Genomic DNA, 25063 nt, shown 5'->3' on the forward strand with positions numbered 1-25063 from the left:
CTTGTTATTAACCAAGATTGTAAACTCTTTGGTGGCAGGGCTTGTGCTTTTTACTATGTGGTTGTATGCCTACTGCAATGGGGTTCTTGTTCATAGATCTTTAAGGCCAGAAGGGACCATTAGATCATCTAGTATCTCCTGTATAATAGAAGGAAAAGAATTTCATCCAGTTATTCCTGTATTGAGACCAGTAACTTGTGTTTGACTAATTCTGGAAAGACAAGGTGGGTGAGGTAGTATCTTTTATTGGTCCAACTGCTGTTGGTGAAAGAGACAAGCTTTCAAGCTTACACAGAGCTCTTCTTTGGGTGGTCTGGGAAAGATACTCACAGATAAATACAAGGGTGGAAAAGATCGGGGTTAACACATGTTACAAGAGACCATTTAAGGTGAAGTGGGCAGCTAACACCTCTACAATTGTAGAATAAAGGAGATTCAGTAGGTTACAAATTGTTGTAATGAGGCGTAAAACGAATGTCTTGAGCCCATGATTTTTGATAACTAGTACAGTTATGAATTTAAGCTCCCAGGTTTATCTTTTGAATGTGTTGTGCAAGTTGCCTTTGAGGACGAGGACTGAGAGGTCAGAAATAGAATGATCATTTTGTGAAAAGTGTTTGACCATGGTGATATGGTGTTTTTATCTTTTACCATTTTTCTGTGCGAGTTCATTCAAGAACCTGGTTGTTGTTTGGTTTCTCCCAAGTAATTGTTACTGGGGCCTTTTGATACACTGGATGAGCTACAGCACATGTTGTGATAAGCATGTGTAGGACCTATGGCGCAGCTGCTGTTGCCGGACCCCGGTTGGGGTTTGGTGGGGGAAATTTTTGCTTTTTATTATGCATCATGCAGGTTCTGGAGCAGTTGAGGAGAGAGTATGTGCTACTCACTTCCTGGGTTTGTCAGTAATCTCCCTGGATTTTAGGGAGATTACTGATGAGCCCAGAAGATGAGTAACACATACCACCTCCTCATCCGCCCTGGAGCCTGCATGGGGCATATCCCAAAAGCTCAGGTTCTTCTTCCAGAAGAGAGAAAAAGAGAAGAACTTTTGAATTTTCCCATGGGATGGCTTCAGGTCTGCAGAGTGGCGACATGGCTGCGGTGGCTCTGGTTGGCCCAGGGCTCCTCGGCTGTAGGGGAGGGGTGGGTATGGGAGGGGGTGTGGGGATAGGCAGAAGGGGTGGAGCTGGGGGCTAGCCTTCCCAAAGTGGGGCTCCACCCGCCACCCATGACTATGGATCTTGAAAGATTTGTTGTGGGGGGTATTGATCATCATAGCAGTGGCAATATTTCTGCAGGTTTTGCATGCATTGTTATGGTCGGGTCTGGTGCCTTTTGAGTTGGTCTGTCCTGGACTGTGCGGAGCTTGCGTCCAATGATGAGTCTGGCAAAGTTGGTGGATTGTTTGAAGGCCAGGAGAAGGAATCGTCCAGTCTTAATTAGAAGACGTCAAATGATGGAGAATTAAGTGTAGGGTTAAGTGCCAATAATTTGTTTTCAAGCAAATTATTATCAATAATAATTTGTTTTCAAGCAAATTATTATCAATAATAATTTGTTTTCAAGCAAATTATTATCAATAATAATTTGTTTAAGTGGACCCAGATCATCCATTAACTCCAGCCCTCCCCCTTTTTTTAAATAATGGGAAATATTGGAAACAAATTAATAACAATAATAATGTTACCTAACTTTCCATCTGGGAGATTGTGCTTGTATTTACAGTAATTCAATATGACAAGTCAAGCTGGGCACAAAGGATGAAAAGTTGTTGTAAAAAAATCTTGAATATATTTCTCATTGTATTTCTTTATTATGTAAAATGTCCATGAGTTGTAGAAAACGTATCCACATCATTGCTTTTCGGATAGATTTACATTTCTATGAATAGATCTAATATCTCTTTGCTGGCAGTGGTTTGTTTGTCCTCACATGGCTTAATGCAGAAAGCTTACATGGGTAATTGCATTTGCAATGAAATTTGATACTAGAACTGGAGAATCTGAATAATAAAAGGAAGGCGTATGGGCACAAATCCTCAAAAATATTTAGGCACCTAATCCCCATTAGAAGATCTGGACCATTATCATATTTGCCGTTAGGGACAGCACCCCAGCACAAGACAGCTGAATGGTCTCTTTATTCCAGAAACTTCTAACAACAACAAGGATTGTACTTCAAACAGGCACATGGTATATCAACATAGTAGTATGCTCTAGCACCGTCTTATATTTGTTGTTGTTATGTATTTATATTGTGGTAGGTATGGGTACCGGCTTCCTCTGGGTCCCGGGAGTGTTCAAACCCCCCTTCCCCCCGGGCTCTGCCATCACCCGCCTCATTCCCTGAAGTCCCCACCCCACCCCACCTCTTCCTGTCCCGCTCTGCCCCTGCCTCTTCCTGCCCATTTGCGCCCCCTTCCTTGAGCACACCCCGTCCGCACTCCTCCCTCTCCCTCCCAGTGCCTCCTTCACGTTGCAGAACAGCTGTTCGCTGTGGGCAGGAGGCACTGGGAAGGAGCGGGAGGAGTTGATCGGCAGGGCCGCCAGCGGATGGGAGGTGTTGGGGGTGACAGGGGGAGCTGGCACCAGTAGGTGCTAAGCACCCACTAATTTTTTTCCATGTGTGCTCCAGCACTGGAGCATCCACAGAGTCGGCGTCTATGGTGGTAGGGTCTATAGGCCTCAGCCCCATTGTCTTCGGAATTGCAAGAAAGAGATGGTCCCTGCGCTGAAGAGCATACAGTCCAAGGCAATATACAACTGGATGCCACAAAGATATGGGGAGAGGATTCACATTTGTTGCAGTGTGGATATACTATAGGCCAGATTTTTCTCCTTGTTACACCCGTTTAAATGCAGAATAATGCTAATGAAGTTACTTACACTGGTATAATGTTGGAGTAAGAGAAGAAGCTGCCTCTCTCTCTCTCTCTCTCTCTCTCTCTTTTTAAACCATATTTTGTCTTTTCAATGAGGATTAAAACAATCACATCTTGATATGCTGCTGATGGCCTATTTTTTTATTTAATTTCAGCAGCTGACCTGAGTAATCTGGATAACTTTGTCAGTATGCTGAGCCTCATTGAAGACCATGTAAACAGCTCAAGAAAGAGGTATCGGAGGCATGCGACTGATGATGACTACAACATTGAAGTTCTCCTGGGAGTTGATGACTCAGTTGTACAGTTCCATGGAAAAGAACATGTACAGAAGTACCTTCTGACCCTGATGAATATCGTAAGTAACTTACTGCTACCTGCACTGAGGACTGAAAATGAAATTAGATTAAATTTACTTCACTTTAGCCGTTTGAATAGGACATGATAGATATTTCTCAATACAGGAAATAACATAAAAATTCAGGCTGCTTCTACATAGGTATAAAAAATAAAAAAGTGGGGGCCGGGAACAGTACTGTCAGTGGGACCATTCACATGCTTCAAGTTAAGCTTGTGCTTCAGTGCCATGCTGGACCCAAGCCTAGAGTCATGGAAATGTATTTGGAATTCTGCGGCTAGCACTGAAAAGCAGTCATCATGCTTTAGGATGTATGTTCCCTTACCCCATGTTCCCCACAGACAAACTAGATATTATGAGCTATGTTCTAATAAGAGATTAGAAACGTTGATTGGCTTGCAAACTTATTTTTTAAATTATTTGATTCAGTCTTTTGATACCTTGACAATCACCCAACCATTGGACCAGACTTTCTTCACTCTGCATTTAAATATGTACAGTAAGCTACTTAGCCTTCTGAAATTGATATAATTTTTGCTCCATTGTTGGCATGTCTGGGTTTGCCTAATTAAATATGTAATCTTTTAGATCCCATCAGTGTAATAGACTCTGTATGGTTGTGTTGTAGGATAGCCAGGTGTCTGTTTTTTGACTGGAACACCTGGTCGAAAAGGGACCCAGCGGCTCTGGTCAGGACCACTGACCGGGCTGTTAAAAGTCCAGTTGGTACGGGGCTGGCAGGTTCCCTACCGGCTCCGTGTGGCTCCCCAGAAGCAGCGACATGTCCCTGTGGCCCCAAGGCTGAGAGACAGCCAGGGAACCACAGCCAATGGGAGCTGAAGGGGCAGCGGCTGTGGGCAGAGGCAGTGTGCAGTACCGCCTGGCCGCGACTCCACCTAGGAGCCAAGGGACATGCCGGCTGCTTCCGGGAGCTGCCTGAGATAAGCGCCGGCTGCTTCTGGGAGCTGCCTGAGATAAGCGCCGCCTGTATCCCTTCCTGCACTCGAGGCCCTGAGCCCCATCCTGCACCCAAACTCCCTCCCAGAGCCCGTACCCCCTCCCACGCCCGTGCCCCAGCCCTGAGTACCCTCCCTCACCCAAATTCCCTCCTGGAGCCCACACCCCAACCCCCTGCCTCAGCATGGTAAAAATGAGTGAATGAGTGAATGAGTGAGGGTGGGGGAGAGCAAGCGACAGAGGAAGGAGGATGGAGTGAGCGGGGCAGGGTCTCGGACAAGGAGGGCAGGGGCAGGGGTAGGGCCTAGGGGAAGGGGCGGGGGTGGGGCAAGGGTGTTCAGTTTTGTGCAATTAGCAAGTTGACAACCCTATGTGGTAGTGATAAAGATAGACACAAGTCTCTATTAAATATAATAGAGCAGAATTTAACAGAAGACACTGCCATATTTAGTCTTTGACTGAAAGATTTTGACTGGTAGGGGTTTAGACTGACCTCTAGAGGCTGGATGTCTTGCCAGATGACCTTTGAGCACTTTGCAGAATGTGGAAGTTGAAATGTGAACAGAAGTCCAAAATACTGGGAATATTTCTGCCTGGAGCATAATTTTTAAAAATGTTATTTGATTATGAGACACTTATCTCTTCATGAAGTTTTAAACTGACTGTCCAGATATATAACACTAATCTGACAATATCATCTGTAATTTTTAGACACTCCTAGTATATTTTTCCAGTGACATCATGGGACTTCCAACATCTGTCCCGCATCATGCAGTCTTTCTTTCTGCACATTATAGATGTTTAAGGAGCTGCTTATTCTGTTTTCTAGTCTGATTTTGGTGGTCTCTAAAAGACCCCCGCCAGTATCCCATTGTGTGATTTATCAGTTAGAACAGTGATCCATAAGCATTCCAGGTCCTGCACTTCTGAATTGGGTGATAACTAAGCAGGGAGTGATAGTAATGATTGGCTATCTTTCTGAAAAAATATGCTTCAACTCAACCATAACATGATGCAGGAAGTGGTGGGTGGGGTCCTCTGCTTTTCTTTTGCAGGAAATTAGACTAGATAATCCCAGTGGTCCCTTCTGGCATTAAAATCTATGAATCTCTGTTATGGCTGCTCTCCCCTTAATTATATTACTCCTGGTGGAATTCTGCACCATTGAGCATGCGAAGAATGTATGTCCCCCACATATTTCTGTGCTTTCCTGCAGAAAAATGGCTTTCTGACGGGGAAGGAAAGGGAAGCCACAAGAGTGGTCATGAGACCCGCCCTAGTAGTATGTTCCGGGTGCCCAGGGCAACCAGCAGAGAGGTAGATCACTGTGGGGCAGGGGCGGGACTGGGGAAGACCTGGCTGGTAGCTTCTATCCTGCGCCAGGCTCAGCTGCTAGTTCCGGCAGGGCTGGGGAGGACAGGACTTCATCTTCCCCTGCCTGGCATCTGGGACTGTCTCAGACCCACCCCCGGATTTCTCCCCTGTCTGTAAGTAGCTCTGCAAACTCTTCCCCTAACCCTGTGCTTACAGCACCCATTGCCCTTTAGCTGCAGAGGGAGGGATCACTGTACAGGGAGCTGCTCTCCAATTTGCGCATCCCCCGTGCATCCAGACCCATCATACCCAGATCATCCTGCCGAGCCTCATCCCCCACACACGCAAAACCCTCCCTGATGAGCCCCACTCCCTTTGCAGCTGGACCACCCCGACGAGCCACCTGTACCTGGATTCCCACCCTATTGAGCCACAACCAGCTGCACCTAGATCCCCACCCCACTGAGCTCTGCTCCCCCAGCATCTGGACCCCCCACTAAGCCCTCCACACCAAGACCCCCCTGCTGAGCTCTATTCCCCCCTCACCCAGACCCCCTCACTGGGCCCCAACCACCTTCACCTGGATCCCCCTGCAAAGTCCCATTGCCATTGCACCCAGAACCCCACAACAAGCCCCTGTGCATCCAGATCCCCCCCGCAACCAGATACCCAGTGAGCCGCCTATAGCCAGTTGCCCCACACAGAACCCTCTTAACTTTTAAAAAAAATTAAAAGCGGTTTAGTGATGTTTTATATTAAATCTAGTGATTAAAAACTAATTTTTATTCCATTCTAGTTTTCCTTTCAGGCATAACTTACACACACCTGTTCCCCATGTGCATTCCCACATTCTTGCATGGTCTGATTTCCTTATCTGCAGTCCTTATTTAATGCTGCCATTCACCCTTATTATTCCTACATACTTCCCACAAGAAGTAACCATGACTGAAACCTTCAGGCTCTATCAAGACAGCTTCTAGATATTGCAAAGTGGGGATATTCTAAATGAATATATACAGGAAAATACAGAATCATAGAAGTTAGAAAAGAACTGCTTGGTCCCCTTTTCCATCTCCCTGCCAGTGCTGGATTTTTATGTCAGCATTTTCTGCAGGGTTCTGTCCAATGTGTAGCTAAGAATACTTCTAAGGTGCCACAAGGACTCCTCGTTATTGTTACAATTCCTTAAACAGACTCTTCAATAGCTAATAGATTGTTCTGTCAGGGAACTTTTCCTGAGAACCAGCCTAAATATTTTCTTAGCTCATCTTTATTCCATTTTTCTTGGTCACAGCTCTTTAGACCACCCCAGAAACTGATTTCCTGCTTGATATTTACCAGGGGCTGCAGAGCACCACTGAAAACGTGTGGGCAGGAGACTGATTTGCCCCACCACCACCTAACCCTCGTCTTCCCCTCTCAGGCGCCCCTCCTCCCGACCCATGAGCCCCTCCACACATCCCCTCCAAATCTGAGTGAGTGGTATTGCGACTTGGTGCATGAGGTTTGGCCCAGCGAAAAAGTGGGAGTTGGGCTGTGGCCCAGGTGCCACCAACCCCCAGTTCTGCGGCCTATGACATTTAAATGCCACCCTTTAAATACCATGCAGGTCCACCCTTATTTATAATTTAGCCAAGATACCCATAATTAGTTGCTTTATTTCTTTAATTCAACCCCTCCACCCCCCAAAATAATTCTGTTAATACCTTCTCAGAAAAGGCAAGAGACAGCATACTAAATGCTCTGGCCACACCTGATATGGTCAAAAAAGTGACTGAAGGGTGAACAGAAAGTAGATGCTGCCAAACTATTTGATTGGGTGATAGACTCCAAAGGAAAGGTAATAAGTGAAAGCAAATATACAGTAGAACAATACTCTTAGAGAATTTAGGAGGAGAAATGTATTTATGCAGAGTGCCATTAATGTATGCTGCAATGCAAACTGCAATGTACTGTAAAAATTAGCAGAAATATGGCATTAAAATATAGACCGTCCTTAAGAGGGAAGATCACTACAGGATGAAAAACTAGACAAATGTGTGGACCCTTGAATTTGTCTCTGTTTGTATAAGAAAGGAAGACTGATGGCTTTCAAATAATATAAGGAGTTGGACCCAAAATAACATAACAGATTTGGGCTCAGTCCTAATCCCACTGAAGTCAGTGGGAGTTTTGCCATTAACTTTACTGGGAGAAGGACCAAACTACTGATGTTTAAACAGAAAGGACTGGATACAGAACAAATCAGGAAATGCAGCAATTGAGAATTTGGCAGAAAATATCCTTTAGACAAAAACATTTCATTCCACAAGCAATAGAAACATCGCATAGAATAAATTTACCCAAACAACCATTCAGAACAAAAAAACAGCTAAACCATGCCTAGGTTATGTCTATACTAAAATTTTTATTCACATTTCCCATTGCAGTGCTGTCCCAGGGCCCCACCATCTATGGTATCAATGGCAGGAGTTCTGGAGTATATTAACGTGGTGTCATCAAATCTAGATCAGCACAGGTGTAGATGACATGGCGGTTGAAATGCTGGTGGCTGATATTTTCAAACAGGGGGAATAAAAATGTAATCTGACCCTGATAAAAAATGAATACAAAAAAAATAAGACAGACCAAACAACCTGTCCCTTGCTCAGTGATATCTCAAGTGTGGGCATTATTTACTTATTATGTTTTTCAAATAAAGAGACATAAAGATACTCTGCCATCAATATCAATGAGAAAACAACCCAGTGAAATAGAACATCATGTGAAACTAAAGATGTGAAACAGGGCAGAAAGCATGTATTGAAAAACATATAACAATTTAACAAGCCCTTAGGACAGTCCCTTCCACGGGTCATGTAAGTGCATACACACATTTAGAGTTATGAATATATGTGGTGTTAGCTTCCTCCAATAACAAGCTATAAAGTATGAACTAAAGACCAATGTGAGTTGGGTGGAAGTGTTTACTGTAAGACAACAGGACGATTGAAGAAGTTAAAACCCATGGCTTACAAAATAATCAGTGCAGTTGAATTCTCCACGATGAACTGATTCCTGAAGTCTAAATCCCTGTGATAACTCACCTTACCATAAACATGGAAAGAAGGGACCCCACACAAGGTTACTTTTCCCTTTTTTGTTAGGTTATACCTTATGCAAAGGGCATTAGCAGAAGGGTGTCCAACCTTTCTTGTGAGGTTGCATGGGGCCCCCAATGCCAACCCAATCAACCAATATTTTTTTCAAGCCCAGTGTAATGACTTATTCAGTAAATCTGTTTTACGCTGGCGAAGTGACAGATCAGTATCGACACCTAAAAGTCCATAAAGGGAGGAAAAACCAGGGGTTGGGGTGTCTGGAATGACCTGAACAGCTACTTTGATTTTTTTCCCAATAATTTGGAAATGAAGTCACGGTCCGGCCATAACTAATGGTGATAAATGCCAGACGATTTTTCACACTTTGGGCTACAGCTAGTCATAGCCTGGCTAAGCTCTGAGAGTTTCAACAGAGTGGAGAAGGCCATTTGCCACCTCATTTTCAGGCTCCAAACATTTCCACATACAAAATCTCTTGTTTCCATTAACACCTTGGTACCGCCCCACAAAATAATTTAAGCCTTTTCAGTGCAGTCTTTTAAGCAAATACTGCAGTTTTCACTTTATAGAGCCCCTCGGTAGCAGCCTGGTACCCTTGCCATTTCTCCTGTACACAGTAGTGTGGTTTCTACCATGTAGGACATTCTCTTGCAAGATGCAATCTGTACCTCAAAAGACTGAGTCCACATATCGGTGACACAAGTTAACTTCAGATTTATTGTTGTAGCAGTTGTGCTGTTGTATACATCAGTATGTAATATTGCTATTTATGATGGGGCACCTGACTCCGTGAAAGAAAGCAGAAGTGATTGAATAGTATCTTGAAATATCTTCTTACTATATAGTCTAGATAAGGGTGTGGACGATACTCTCATTTCTCAAGTGAAGACTACAAATGTCAGAGATTCTATTAATCCATCTCCTTTTGCCATGTTTTCTCTATGTCTTGGGGAGGTGTTTAAAGTACACTAGGCAAAACTGATTGTCTGAAGAGTCTTATTGTTTATTGTGAAATAGAAATTACATACTACATAAAAATAAGGGAAGAAGAATTGAGTGTTTAATCATTAAACTGTAATGGTTTTGACATTGGTGACACGCAGAAAGTGCCATTTGTGCCAAGGGGTCTCAAACCATTTCATAATTTGATTACAAAATGTTTTCAAGGTTTAAGCCGTGCTTCCACTGCCCATTTCTGCTGACCATGCAAGGGGGGTAATCTATCCTTAAAAATGTAGTCTCAGCAGCCATTTTTCTGAACTGGACTTTGATTTTTGGTGATAAGGAGAGTTTCAATCTCTAGATCCAATTCATCCACACTCCAGTTTTGAATGTGGGTTCACATCCAAAACTGAAGATACTGTTTTCTGGATGAGATGCAGCCCAAGATGGCAGAAATCTAGTTAAAATATCTGATTTCTATCATTCAAGACTGCTGAAGTCTCAGGAGATCAGGTAACCTGGTGAGATTTTTCAACATATCAGCTCTTAATGGTCATTGCCACCCATCCTGAACCTCTGGGTTAAGTCTCAAGCTCACCTCAGAACTTGACCCTACTCTCAACACCATCTCAAAATTGCCATGGAGGGTATTTTATAGCTAGGTTCCAAATATTTGTAGATTTACACAATCTGTTTCCTGGGATTTAATAGATAAGTAGCATATCTGATTTCTCCTGCACAGAGCCTTTGTCTCTCATGAATACTCTCACAAAGTAGTTTTTCAATTTCTGTGTAACTTCTGTGTCTTTTGTCACAATGATTATATCCTTGCCCATTGAGGTCCTATTTTCTCTCTTTACCCTAATGTATTTATCTCATTCCCCATGCTGAAACCTCGCTTCAGGCATCTCATTCTGTGATGTTGGCATGTCTGCTTATTACAAGTTTTTGGGAAGAATTTGAGTGAAATCTGCATACATTGCTGATTTCAGCCTTTATGAAATGTTAGGAGCCTAAGTCCTATTGACTTACAGTGAGACTTAGGCTCCTACGGGTGAGATTTTTAAAGGTATTTGGGTGCCTAACATTGCAAATAGGCTCCTCATGGGATTTTCAGACACGCCTAGGTGCCTAATTCTCATGAAAAGAAATCACTGGGAGTTAGGTGCCTTGGGGCTTTTGAAAATCTCACTAGGGTACCTATTTACTTCCTTAGGTTCACAAATACTTTCGAAAATCTGACCATTAGTGGCTTTTGAATATGTGATCCTTTGTCTTTAATAGGATGTACATTATATAGCTATCATATGTGAGAATTTAACTTTTGTAGCTTTGGAGGATGGAAGGTGAAAATATTCCAATACAGAACAGAAAGTCCTAAATGAATGGAAAGGGCAGAAAAGTCATCATTTTTAACTGACAAAAAGATGAAAGCCTGCAAAGTATGTCTGATTCAAGCTGTTGGAAAAGATGATGATTGATCCCTTTTAAATAATAGTGTACTCTGTAAGCAGAATTGCATTTATTAAACTGGGTAGCATTTTTAGGAGAGGGAGGATACGTCAGTAATACTTAAAGAAAAAGGTGTGCATTTTTTTAAAATTAAATAATCTGTATACACAGGTATCCATTATTTCAAGTAATTTATTTCAACCCATACTCTTTAAGTTGGAGCTAATTCTTAATAATTATGCATGTAGTAAGTGTAGGTCTAATGCTATACACCCAGATTTTAATTAACAATATTTAAATTAGAGCTCATGTGTGCTTTGAATGTGTGCTTGGATGTTAACTCATCATTCACAGTATTCTAAGAATCAGTACTTTTGAACCGGGGAAAATATAGATTTTGACTGTGCCTCAGTCAATTTTTTTTAGTATCTTTGTTGCTAAATTTCAGCAAAAGTTGTGTGTGCAATTTGACATCTGACAGATTTATTGGGAAATGTTGTTTACTGAACACTTAGAAGTTTCACTCATTTCTATGGTGGCTTTCAGGTGTAATTTTCAACAGTATGAAGGCTGGATTAGAGGTGCACTTCCCATTATTGCTAATGCCTAGTCTTTTCCCATGAATAAAACTGGTAGCTTATAGTGATGAGCAAACCTCCCAAAGTTCAGTCCTACAGTCAAAGGCTGTGATGTCTAGACAAATGTATCAAGTTGTTTTGAAGTACTCATTCTCATCATCACCTCCCACCAGCAACAGCCTTCCGCATCTTGGACAGTCTTTGAAGCTCCCAGGCAGCTAGTACCAGTCTGAATAGAAAGTTGGCATTGACCAGATGCTAGTTAAGTTTACCCCAGATCTAAACATGAGCCCTAACCACAAAGTTTGCATCCAGATCTGAACTTTCTTTATGTATGGAGATGTTTCAGTGTTATCATTGTTACTATTAATCATGTTTATTATGGTTATGCATAAGGGACAATTGAGAATGGGGCCCCATTGTGCCAGACCCTATACAAACACAGAGTAATAGATAGTGCCTGCTTCAAAGAGCTCACAGTCTATATATGGGATTATGGTTCAGGCCCGTCTCCATCTAAAACATGAACCTGGCCCATGCCCTTTTCCAGGTTCTTAAATTTCTGATAAAGAACTTCCTCATTCTGTTGAAGAATGGAGATATGAGACTGGCTCATCCCACTTACAAGGGCCTAGCAGAGTAGGGCCCCAACCTCACCGAGGCCTCCAGGAATTACAGCATTAGATCTATAAGTAGAGAAGAAGGATGGTTCCGTTGTTAGAGCAGTAGCCTGTGACTCAAGCGACCCAGGTTCAATTCCCTTCTCCACCACTGACTTCCTATGTGACCTTGGGCAAATCACTCAGTCTCCCTGTGACACACTTCCCGTATCTCACAGGGGTGTGTGAGGATAAATACATAGCAAATTGTGAGACACTTGGGTATTACAGTAGTGAGAACCATACAAGTGCCCAAGATGGAGGTGGGTAGGAATGTTAAATACTAGTAAAGTATTTTAAACTTTAAAGGGTCATTCCAGCAACTGCAGCTTGCACTGGCAGGGTGTTTTCAGATCCTCTTGCTCAAGAATAGGATGAGAGTGAGGCACACTGACTTCCCACATATGTTCACCCTTGCAGGAACTGTGGGTTTCTCAGCCACTCCCCATTAGCTTTCTGGAAGAGTGACTTATGGCTGTGCCCGAAAGAGAGACCCTGGCAGTAGAGTGGGTAGCAGGCTACAGGGCCTTCTACCCATAGACCTGGTCTCAACAGCTCATTGTGTAAGGACTGTTGAGGGATGGTGATAACACAGTTTGCATGATGGAGGGCAGAAAACATGGGTAATTAGGATCAGATTCTGATAGGCATCCAAACTTTTGAAGGCTTTCCTAAACCAAACTTCTGAGGTTCACCTAGTCCTCTTTCTCTAGTGCATTAAGACGGCACCGTCACCTTCTCTATGAAAAATAATTGAAGTGGGTTACTTTACTGTGTTATACTGTGAATAGACTTTGCAATAAGACTTTGTGATAGCTTGAGATCATAATGCAAACTAGACTCCTTCAGTCAAAACTTAGTTTATATTGTTTGGAGAAACATCTCAGTATTGTAGTTTGTAGGCAAAAGCTGGACTTCAAAAAACCTAAGGAAGGAACAAAGCAATTGGTCTAGCAGCCAGCAAAAAGTCTATGACCTCTCTAAAGCCAGAGTTACAGTCAAAGATGAGATAGGGATCTGTAATACTAAGCTAACTAGTTTCTTGCCAAGCCAACACATCTGTGCTGTGAAATGTTTTAAATTTGGATCATAAGCAACTAACTTGGACTTAATTATATCCACTGTGCTCTCACACAGAGTGAGGTAAATCAAAATACTAACCTGGTATTTACATACGGAATGCCAGATTCTTATCTCAGTTTTGCAATGTACATTGTCTTATATTTCCAGAATGTCCACCATTGCACGTTTGTTTCACCTCTTCACATCTGAGTTCAGAATTTGACTTCCAAGTTTTGTCTAGACTGTGTGCTCTCATTATTATTTTTCCTCATGACACTGAATAAAGACTTGCAAGAGGAAGGGTTCCTTCACAGGGGAAATGAAAAAGTGTCATTTGGTGATTAGAAAAGGGGGCTGGGAGTCCTGATTCATGGGTTGTGTCCACAGACTTGCTGTGTGACCATGGGGGAAGTCATTCAATCTCACTGTCTCTTGGGTTACCCTGCAAGGAAATGTGTGTAATGCTGATGGTACTGCTTGGAGAAAGAGACTAGAACAATTATGTGGCTGTTGTGGGAGGGGGATTTTTCTTTTGGGGAGGTTTTTGGACTACAAAGATTTGAGTGGCCATGCCCTCCACCATGGTTTCTGCTTAACGTTACAAAATAAAAAACAGGTATTAATGCTGTACCCAAATAGGCAATAAATGGATTGCCCCCCAGCCACTTTATGTCTGCTGTTGGCAACAGTCATACAACTAAAAAGCCAGATGAATCAGCTGCATCTCAGTGTCCTATAAATGGCTTGATAGGACTTCTGATGTCCCACCTGAGGAAGAGCATGGAGTAGAAGGCAACCTCCCCACTGCAACTGATACAACATTGACATCTTTAAATCATGATTTGAGGACTTCAGTAACTCAGCCAGAGGTTAGGAGTCTATTACAGGAGTGAGTGGGCAAGGTTCTGTGGCCTGAAATGTGCAGTAGGTCAGAATAGATGATCATGATGGTCCCTTCTGACCTTACGTTTATGAGTCTATCTGACCTCTTTCTTCCCCTCTCCTCCAGGCTTCTGCCCAGTCCCACAAAGATAATGAATAGGGAAAACTTCAGCAATAAGAGGTTTTTGTATCAATACTTTTCAGTGATCATAAAGATGTTTGAGTGGACTGGATGGATCAACAAATTGTGGTAGCTGAAATGTCAGATGAAAAAGCTGCATCTTGCATTGTGCCCTAAAAATGGCTTAGGTCCATGAGCTTTGATATCCTTTGTAGCTGATTCAAATCCAGTTCAGGTTTCTTGTAGCTAGAGATTGTGACTGAGGGCTCTTGGTGGCCCATTTTAAATGAATTTGAGAAAGCAGGTGTTATACAACTGTGTGATATTGTACATGTACGACAAAGGGCATGCTTCAAAACTCGGTTTGAAATGGCTAATAGCACAACAGGGGTAATAGTCACATTGTTTATTACATGACCGTTGCTACCATTAGGTTCCTTGAAATTCCTCTGAAATCAGAAGCAGTGACTTTTAGTAAAGCAGACTGCCCATTGCATAACAAGCATTAATAAAGATCCTATGCCAGGAAACTTCATACAACTGCATAAATGAGTCCACCTGTGACTTTTTCCTCACTGTGGTTGCTTTTATTAAGAGTGGCGTAATACAGAAAACCACTCACCGTTTTCTACAGATCCTGTCAAATTTATCTGCGGGTAACTTACCTCCGATAACACCTGCAAAAGTACAAGGGCTATTATTATTATTTGTATCGTAATAATGCCCAAAAGCCCCAGTAACGATCGGGGTCCCATTGTGGCAGGCACTTTAAAAACACATTAATGTTTCTCAAACCTAATATACACAAAGCATAATGTGTCCCTCACAGCTAGGGTTACCATACGTCCAGGTTTTCCCAGACATTTCCTCTGTCCACGCAGATTTTTCAAATTAGAGGAAATGTCCAGTATTTTTATGAAGAAGACGTAGCATCTCAGAAAGAGCTGGCTCCGCATCCCAATGGGTCCCTCCCTGCACTTGCAGCTGCCGGATCCCACCCACCCAAGCCCTGGCTCCCAAGACTGGGGATGGGGAGAGGCAGGGAGGCACTGATTGACAACTGGCACTGCAATCTTGGCCTGAGCCAGCTGCCCTACCACAGTGACAGGGAGTGGACACTGCCCCCCACCTCAAGAGTGAGGCCCTCCGGCAGCCTCCAGCATAGTTTTTAATTAAAACATTGTGAAAATAAACCATGGAATTAAATTACAGGAAAAAATGGTCTGATCTACAATAGTTTTGCCAACCCCTCAAAATACTTTTGCAAACCTTGAACTCTTTTAGATTCCCGCAGCCCTACTAGACACCCTCTGTAAATGCTGAATCACCAGGTGACATCTCATGAGACTTGATGCAAAATCTGCTCTTCGCAGAGTGCAGGAGCTGCAGTTTTGAGAGCCTTTTTGTGTGCTCTGCTTTCCTGTGCACCAGCATAACATTAGAATCCTACCCTCACGGATTAAGGACAAACAGGAAGCTCAGTTCTGATATCTCTTAGAGTGGTGTAAACCAGGGTATCACCACTGAAGTAACTGGAGTTACACTGCTGAATAATTAGGATGAAATCAGAATCAGCACTACATCTCTTACTCTAGACACTTGCATTTTTTTGTATCGGGCTATCTGTACACTGAAGTAAATAGATCTGCTTTTAATGCAGAAGCTATATGTTTGAGGAAAAACACCACAGATCTGGGGCTTTAACATTCCATTGTTCTACTGGTAATATTCTGTTTCAAGGGATAATTCTCATGCACATTTGAGCACATCCATTTCAGAGCTCAGTCACTTGGATCTCCTTTCTTTAATAGCACATTGAAACAAACAGATGCCATTCACTTCACACACTGAAATAAGTGTGAATCTATTTCAGTGTGTTATCGTATGCTTTCCCCCCATTTTAAATAACCAAGGAAATGAAATGCAAAGAAATGATTAATAGTAGAGCTAGTCAGGACATTTCTGTCCGAATATTTTTCCATTGGAAAATGCCATTTTGTCAAAATCAAAACTTTCCATGGGAATGTGTAATTTTTGATGAAATTTTGTTTTAAAAAAAAGTTTCAACCTTACTGGAATGGAGCATTTTAATATTTTTTTGAAGTAACTTATTGTTTTGAAATTTATTTTATATTCCATTTAAAATGATGATAAAATATAACATTAAAAGAATCAAAATCTGACTCTCAATCCTTTTCCTGGGTTGCTCATAGAGCACCCTAACAAAGTACTGCTTTATAGAGCCAGTTTCGCCCAGTGAAAGAGCCAGAGGGTCCAGCTCCCACAGAAGGAGTATTGCATTGGAGCTGAATCAATCCCTAGATATGACATTTGGACCCTGGGCTTTGATTTGGCCCTATATTTGAGAGAAAACCTACTACACAGATGCCAAGGAACTTTTACAATGTTTATGCTTTTCTAGTCATTCATAAAATGTGTTTCTTAGATGTCAGTTGGGTGAACTGTGTAACAATGTTTCAATACCGTTCTGTCATCGTATTCCTGCCAAGTTTTAATTTGGCATGTAGTAATGATACACTTGGTGTATTGCTTCACTATTGTTAAAAAAGGCGGAGGTTAAGTTCTGAAGGCTAATGGGAAAGGAGTGTGTAACAATTGGGGTTATGCCCCACGAACTAATAAAACACCTTAGTTACATGTCATGCTTATTATTTCCTATACACCGAAGATTTTATTCAGTGTTTATTTTATGTATATTTAAGTTACTGCAAATTTCAGCTCGTTATCAATGAGGCATATATTCTTATCCCAATGCACAGAGAATCAGGCAGATTAGCATTCCTGCATCAAGATGATAATACTCTTGAGTTGTGGGGCATCTAATAAAGAACACAATGAAATGTCCTTGTCAGCACAAAACTTTCCTTTTAACACATAATTTATTTTAAACAAGTGTATATGTAAATCCTTCAGTATGTTAATCTGCTGTTTTAAAAGTCCCTGAGAGGAAAGATGAAGATATTTCAAACATAGGAGCCTAAAGTTAGGGTTCTAAATTCACATTTAGGCACATAAATAATTGACCTAACTTTCAAAAGCACCAAGGACTAAGTAACTGTCACTGCCTTCATTGGGAACTTCAGGGTGGTCACTACTTTTGAAAATCAAGCCTCTTTTTAGGTGCCCAAATGTGAATTTAGAAGCAAATTTAGGCTTGTATTTTTGAAAATCTAGACCAAATGTTTAAAATATACTTTCAAATAACAGTCAAAGAAATTTTTGTGAAATAGTATGTGATTTTTACAGAGAGATCAGAAGTGAGTTATATTTTATATGGTCCCTTTGGGACAAAGATATATTGAAAAAATAGGAGTGTATTGATCTTGTTTTTAATAAACAACTCTCCAGAAGCTTAATAACGTATCCCAGTGAATGTTTCTTATGTCAGAAACACACCATGGAATATGAGCTATTCTTTATGTCCCACACATAAAATAGTCCAGTTTTGGCCCATGATTTACTAGGGGCACTAATGATCTGAAGGGAAGGGAGCAGAGAATATATTTTCCTTGCAGATATTTATTTATCTACTTATTCTAATTTGTAAAGCAAAAAAACCAAACATATATATAAGACCCTAAGTTTGCCTTCTTTCATTCCTCCCATCATAGATGACCCCAATCAGCTCTTTTAATAGCTAATATTTTGCCCAGCTTGCTTATAGTATTATTTCTTCTGTATTCCTTGGATTTCTGTAGTTCATTCTCCGTTATAATATCCATAGCGTTGTCTTCATTGCAGTTTATCATACATACACACAAGCAAACTATTCTATGTATGTATAATACAAACCCCCCTGTTTTCTGTGTTAGTATTTTACAGATTTTGTTATGCTTGTATAGTTTTAAGTTAATTTTGACACAATAAAAACAACTCATTTGATTGACTGCTTTATAAGGATATCATCCTTGAGAGTATTTTAGTACTTTAGTCTGTGATTTAAGGAAGCACTGTTTAAGTTTCACTGACTTTAATTGGTTCCTGAACAAAGATGGTTTCTGATTTGATGCCTATATGGAGCCTTTATGGTAGAGCCCTGTAGTTCACATAGAAAAAGTTCTTTCAAGTAGTGGAAGTGCCCCTTTTTTACAAATGAGTGTGGTTGATCTGTATCTTAAAGACACAATATATAAAAAGCTCATGTTTTATGGTTGCTACTGTGATTACTTATTGACAGAATCATTATTAAAAATATCTACACTCTTTTGCAGGTGAATGAAATCTACCATGACGAGTCCTTAGGTGCCCACATTAATGTTGTTTTGGTGAGGATAATCATGCTGAGCTATGGGAAAGTAAGTAAAGGCTAATTTTAATAATGGATCTAGATGTTTCCGGGATTCTTTTAATGAACTGTGTAATTCATTTGTGACATATACTACTCTATTTTAATTTGTTCATTGTCTATTAATATAGCATTAATGTATAATATGTAATTTACATCTACACTTGTTTGTTTATGATATGAAATGCATGCTGGAAAATAACTGTAACATAAAATTTCCTGTTGTGTTTTCTCTTATTATGTCACTTTAAGTTACCGCTTTGCTTTGGCAGTATTATTTCAAGTTTGTTCTAGATAACTTATGGCAAATTTCATGGGTATTGACCCTTTTGGCCACTAGAGGGGTATGATATATACTGTGTATGTTATACATGCATAAGAAAGCAGTAACACGTGACTGTGTGTATCATAGAATATCAAGGTTGGAAGGGACCTCAGGAGGTCATCTAGTCCAAACCCATACTCAAAGCAAGACCAGTTCCCAATTTTTGCCCCAGGTCCCTAAATGGCCCCCTCAAGGATTGAACTCACAACCCTGGGTTTAGCAGGCCAATGTTCAAACCACTGAGCTATCCCTCCCAGTTATATTACCATACAGTAAGTGCATTGTGGGCTCAGTTCTGCTGAGCACAATGGCTCTGATCCAGCAAATCCCTTAAGCTTGTACTTAAGTAAAGTTGGACGACACATGTTTAAAGTTAAGCATTTGCTTTGTTGGATTGGGGCCAGAGTGCCTTGCACTTTGCAGAATCAAATCAAAATTAAGAATTACAAGGTTTTTTTTTTATTTTCTACAGTTCTGTTGCTGTTTCTGTGGAATGGGTCAGTTTACAAGCAACACTCCTGTAAAGAACATTGAAATGATGAGTGATTTTGAAAGTGGGATTACTTTAAAGCCTTTAGTACTTTTACCCCAGTTTTGTCTGAGCAACTTCTAATTCCTTGGAAACTGGAGGAGAGTTATAAGCATGTTTATAACATTCATTGAATGAGGACAAGCCCTACCAATTCCTCTTAGGTACAGCAGCACCTGCAACTATTCAAGTGAAAATATTTTTATGATCTAGCTTGCCTTTTTGTGACTACAGTTACTGTCATTTGGACATTCATGAGTCGTACCTGATTTGCAGAGTCAGCTAAGTATTTAGACATGCAAGTGGCCTAAATGGTATCCATAAACAATAGAGAGTCAGTTCAGCTGGTATAAATGGGTGTAGCTCCAGTGAAGTCAACAGACTTGCACTGAGTTACCATAGCTGAAGATTTGGCACAACACCAGCTCTTTGCTGAGAGTCAGGAGGCCCTGAGTTCTAATCCAGGCTCTGCTGCTGACTTACCACGTGGCCTTGGGTTAGTCAATTGACCTTTCTGTCTGAGCTTCCTTTTCTGTAAATTGAAGATAGTAATACTTTCTTGCCTGCCTCACAGGGTGATGTGTTTTGGAGATATAAAGTGATATATAAATGCTAAGATAAGGAAAGGAGTGTGGGGAAAGTGTTTGTATCTGCCATTCTATGGCCCAGCGTTCATAGTGTGTATATTTAGAAAGTTGGGTTAAAATAGGGGAAATAACTTAATAATTGTTATATGGATAATAATTGAGAGAATGTAAACAGGCTAATAATTCTCAAGTTGGGGTGGTAGAAGATACCCATGCAGCTGGAACCTTTATCAGTCAATCAGATGCCTTGTTTTGTAATGCCCATGTATTAAATGTATGCATTGCTATGTCTATCTCTGTATAGTTATACATCTATAATAATCTAATATCTTGCAACTTCTGCTGGTTTATCTGCTGAAATACAGTAAGTACAGTAGATCCCAATTCCACTTTCCGATTCTTGTTTGCGTTCCAAGAAGAGGGTGGGTTGTTTTTCAAGAAGAAAAGAGGGAAAAAATCTAAACAAAAAATATTGTTCATTAATAATTTGCATCTCACTGATACTGCAGACCTGTATAGAAAGCAGTGTGCTTCTGTGTCACTAGTTTGCATCCCAACTAGGTTAGCAGAGGATGAAAACATTCACTCTGTAATGGCTGTTTGGCCTGTGTGAAAGGAGCTGCTGATCCCAGTCAAGTTTCCAATGGGCATATGATCACATTACAAAAATGACCATTGCAGTTAGCGCCAACCGCTCCTTTTATTGGCAGGCTCAGTAGTGAGTAACCCGGAGCTGGATTCTGATACCCAATGGGTAGCATCTTAGTCTGCGAGTAGCCCCACTGATTTCAACAGAATTGTATGTGGAGTAAGGTACCATTTGGGTATCAGAATCTGATCCTGAATGAGCATAGAGACTGAGCTCCGCTCTCACTTCCAGAGGTTTTGGACCTGGTTCTCATTTACACTCCAGCCTCTTTGCACCATTCTGAAAGTGTAAAGGGGGCTTTAAATAAGTGTAATTTTATATAATTGTAATTTACCCCCTACTTTGAGGCCCCATTACCTAGAGCAGTGTAAAGGAGTCTCAGTGTAAATGAGAACCAGGCCCAGATTTCTCTTCAGAATAGGGTTGTTAGGGAAAGGACATTGTACTGCCCCTGCCTTTTTAATCTGTTCTGTGGGGGGGTGGGAAAGAGGCTTCTAAAGTTGTGCCAGCAGAAGCAGTTTTAGAACTAAAGGGATGTGCGGAAGTTAAAACAATGCAAGAGTAAAATGGCCTGTTTGGCTTCGCTATGTGAAAATATCACCACGTAATCTTGTTTGAGTAAAGTATTGCTTTAGAAACCTTCCAGTGGGTACCTTAAGGTTTGCTTGCTTCATTCAGCGCAATTTGGTATATAGATCACCAGCATGATAAATAATCATAATAATTACATTGGGGTTCCATAATAGATGGGGCATGGATGAGTGATGCACTGTTTTTCCTTTGAGGTTGTGACACAGTTGTGAGTTATTGCAAGTACCACCCACCCCCAAACAGCCTTTCACTGTATTGTTTTTTAAAAAGGTTTATTTTATTTTATACAATATGTCATCTGTTGGTGAGGGTAATACAGACAATACTGTGGGTTGCATAGCAACCAGCTTTTCAATGGTTGTTTTTTGAAGGCATCACAGTCACTGAACTGCACTCATTTTCAGTATTTTCGGGGCAGTAAAATAAACCCAGCTGTAATTTTGAAAGTTTCAGGTCCTTGAAATTTCAGCAATTAGATGAGAATGAACAAATATAGAAGGGATACAGGAAGTTGCTCCTCTACATTCGTTGTGATAACATATTGCAGCTATCTAATGAACTGAAATCAAAACATCTGAGATAGTTGGATTGAAATGGCACATTTTTCATGCACAAATTATTGCTTCCGCAATTAAGCCAAGCATGAGAGAACTGTTATTTTTTCATAAGGACTAAGGCTAGACTGTGACTTTACAATATGTCTTGAGTAAAGGGCAGCATATAGCTGTGCTGCCCCAGGAGTAGACCCGGGAACAAATTGTGACCGAGAGTCACAATTCATTTCCTAAAAAGAAAAGGATACTAGTGGCACCTTAGAGACTAACCAGCTAGTACTCCTTTTCTTTTTGCGAATACAGACTGACACGGCTGCTACTCTGAAATTCATTTCCTGGATTCCCACTTGTTTAGATCAGTAGCAGATTACTACCCGCTCTTCTGCATAAATGCAGCTACACCAGCAGGCACAGTGAGGGTGCATGGCAACACGGCTCCACCCAGGCCCCACTTGTGCCCCACACCTGTGAGTAGGACATGGGATATTGGTCCTCCAGAGGCTGTTTTCTGCACTGTACTCTGAAACATTTAGCCCATGCAAAAGAGAAGGGGGACACTTTCCCTCCACTCACTCCCCTGAACAGGCACGTAAAGCGAACAATGATTTTGTCCTTATTCAGTGACTTGAAAATGGGTTTTTTGGGATGTATGTGCCATAACTATAGCACCACAGCAGCAAAGGAATCATGAAGAAAATTGTTCAGTCAGATGCATATTTCCCAATTACTGTTGTCTAATTTAGTTTGTTTCTTTCTAATTTTAATCTGGATTCAATTCAAAATTCATGAGAGATACAAGGTGGGTGAGGTAATATCTTTTACTGGACAAATTTCTGTTGGTGGGTGGGATGAGCTTTTGAGCCTCTGGAAAGCTTGTCCCCTTCACCAACAGAAGTTGGTCCAGTAAAAGATATTACTTCAGCCACCTTGTCTCTCTAATATCCTGGAACCAACACGGCTACAACAACATTGTAAATAATATATGATAATTCATGTTTGTCTTCCTTTCTGAAAAAAAGTATTCATTGTCTTACGGAATGTTCAACATTCAGTAAAGACAGAGATATTTTGAAGTTCCCATATACTGCAGTGATGGGGGCTTACAGTTGCTGTAATTAGATTTTTTGGATGGAATATAGGGAAGAAGAATACTCAAAGAAAAAAGAAATAGGGCTTGTTTCCTGCTCTATTGATATCAGAGGTAGCTAGATCTATTCCCAACTTTGTAAATTACAGATAGATTTGGGGGGACAGCTATTACCCACCACCTAAATTAATAATTCAAACATATTATTTGATATAACAGCTCTGTAATCCAATCTAATATTAAAATAATCACAGTGAAATAAACAAAATAACAACCAGAAAACCTCACAGAGAAAATGATAGAAGACAAGATGAATGACATGAGAATGAATAAAAATGACAATTTGTAGTAATAATTCTTAAGATTTAGATAGTGTTTTATATTCCAAAGTGCTGAACAAACATGAACTAATGTATTCTCCCAACTTCCCTGTGAAGTAGGTGAGTAAAGATTATTATTCCCATTTCACAGTTATGCAACAAAGATGTTACATGAATGTTCCAGTACAACACAGCAAGTAATTGGCAGACCAGGGTTTAGAATTCTTACATTCCTGGCTTCCACCACCATGCTCAGGCCATCAGACAATACTGCTTCTGTACAAATGTAGCAAGTACGCTAGAATATGTTGATGTCTCATAACAGCAAGAGAGAAAGTTAGACACACATTAACCATAACAGGCATCATGCAAACGGAAAAGAATTCAGGAAAGATTTTCCTCTAGGATCGCTCTGGACGCAGTTCACCAAATGGACACCAGGGTTAAAATCCTGGCTCCATTGACTTCTGGGGATTTGATTGATTTCACCCCATATCTTTTCATGACATGATGTTTTATTTATCCTTGTGTATCTATTTTTTTCAAATTTAACTATGACAAATGGTATTATGATGCCTCCGTGTGGATAGGAAGTAACTGAGCCAGCCATGCTGGCAAGCAGTGGCTTGCTTTGAGCCAGCTTCCTTTTTTCTCCATTCTTCACAGCAGGGTAATGTGAGTAATGTAGCTAAGGTGGAACTACAAGTATGGAGAGGCTGGAAGGACAAGCTTATTCGATACTGAATGAGGTGCCTGACCTGACCTGACCACCTTCCATTTGCTCCTGGCTGGTTTAGAGAGGGGTCTGCTGTGGTTTTGGGGCTCAGTTGGATGAGATGCTGAGCACCCTATACTTCCAATGAAATCAATAGGTTCAGGAGGCCCTTAGTAGCAGCTTATAGAATTGATGCACTTTTGCCAAAATAGTAACTGTTACCTATGGTATTTATTTATTTAATCAGTCATTCCTTAATTTATTTTTGTTACTGCTTATCACATGGATTGTGGTAACACCTAAAAGCACCAATCAGGATTGTCCGAGGCACTATACCTACACATAGGAAGATAGGGTCCCAGACCCCAATTGCATGCACCTGACTCCATGCAGGTGTAGACTGAGTTGCAGGACCAGGCCCTAAGTATTATTTATTTGTGTATTGAGCTTTGCTTGTTGTGTTGCTGTGTATGTAAGTTTGCATCACTTTTTCATTAGTTTATTTCGGGGGTGGAGGGGTATTTTAACCCCTCTCCTTCTGTGGGAATGAACGAATCACCTTAATTTTAAATCAGACTCATTGCATATTGTTTCTCAACTCATTTTGTTGAGGGCCTTGTGGGGTGCTGCACTGGCTGACCCTATACACTGTACTTTGTATTTCTGATTTACTTATATTTATGTAGAATTAGCAACTGAGAAATCACTATTATCAAAAAGTGTTAGAAATCCTTCAAACACAAAATGTCAGTTTGCTGAGTGAGCTCTTTTTGTTAGTGTGGTTACCATGGACACCAGATGCTCTCTTTTATTTATTTTTCCTTATCTAGTTCAGTATGACAGGAGAGAATAAATAAATTAATCTAATATATAATAAATGACAGAAATGCCATATAGAAATAATGTGAACAGAGTATTTTATGGCGTGTTTGCTCATTTAGAAAAGGAAAAGCATAGATTTTAGATTGCCTCAAAAATATACACGCTGCTGTACTCTAACTTTCACTATCAGTGCTTTTAAATCTAACAAGTTAAGGTTCCCCTGCTCACCCCCAGGGAGCTTCTGCAAATTCCGAAGAATGGCAGT

At 40.9% G+C, this 25063-nt stretch overlaps 1 protein-coding gene across 1 annotated transcript in view; it reads left to right on the forward strand.

The window, feature by feature from the left end:
- Nucleotides 1-25063, forward strand: part of ADAMTS2 (ADAM metallopeptidase with thrombospondin type 1 motif 2) — a 261507-nt gene that overhangs the window by 178682 nt on the left and 57762 nt on the right. Inside the window, exons 4-5 of the mRNA XM_077823990.1 lie at nt 3043-3245; nt 18546-18629. Of these exons, the coding sequence (XP_077680116.1) occupies nt 3043-3245; nt 18546-18629 (287 nt within the window). The remainder of the gene's footprint in view (nt 1-3042; nt 3246-18545; nt 18630-25063) is intronic.

Source organism: Eretmochelys imbricata, chromosome 8 (assembly GCF_965152235.1).
Source record: "Eretmochelys imbricata isolate rEreImb1 chromosome 8, rEreImb1.hap1, whole genome shotgun sequence".
Lineage (NCBI taxonomy): Eukaryota > Metazoa > Chordata > Testudines > Cheloniidae > Eretmochelys > Eretmochelys imbricata.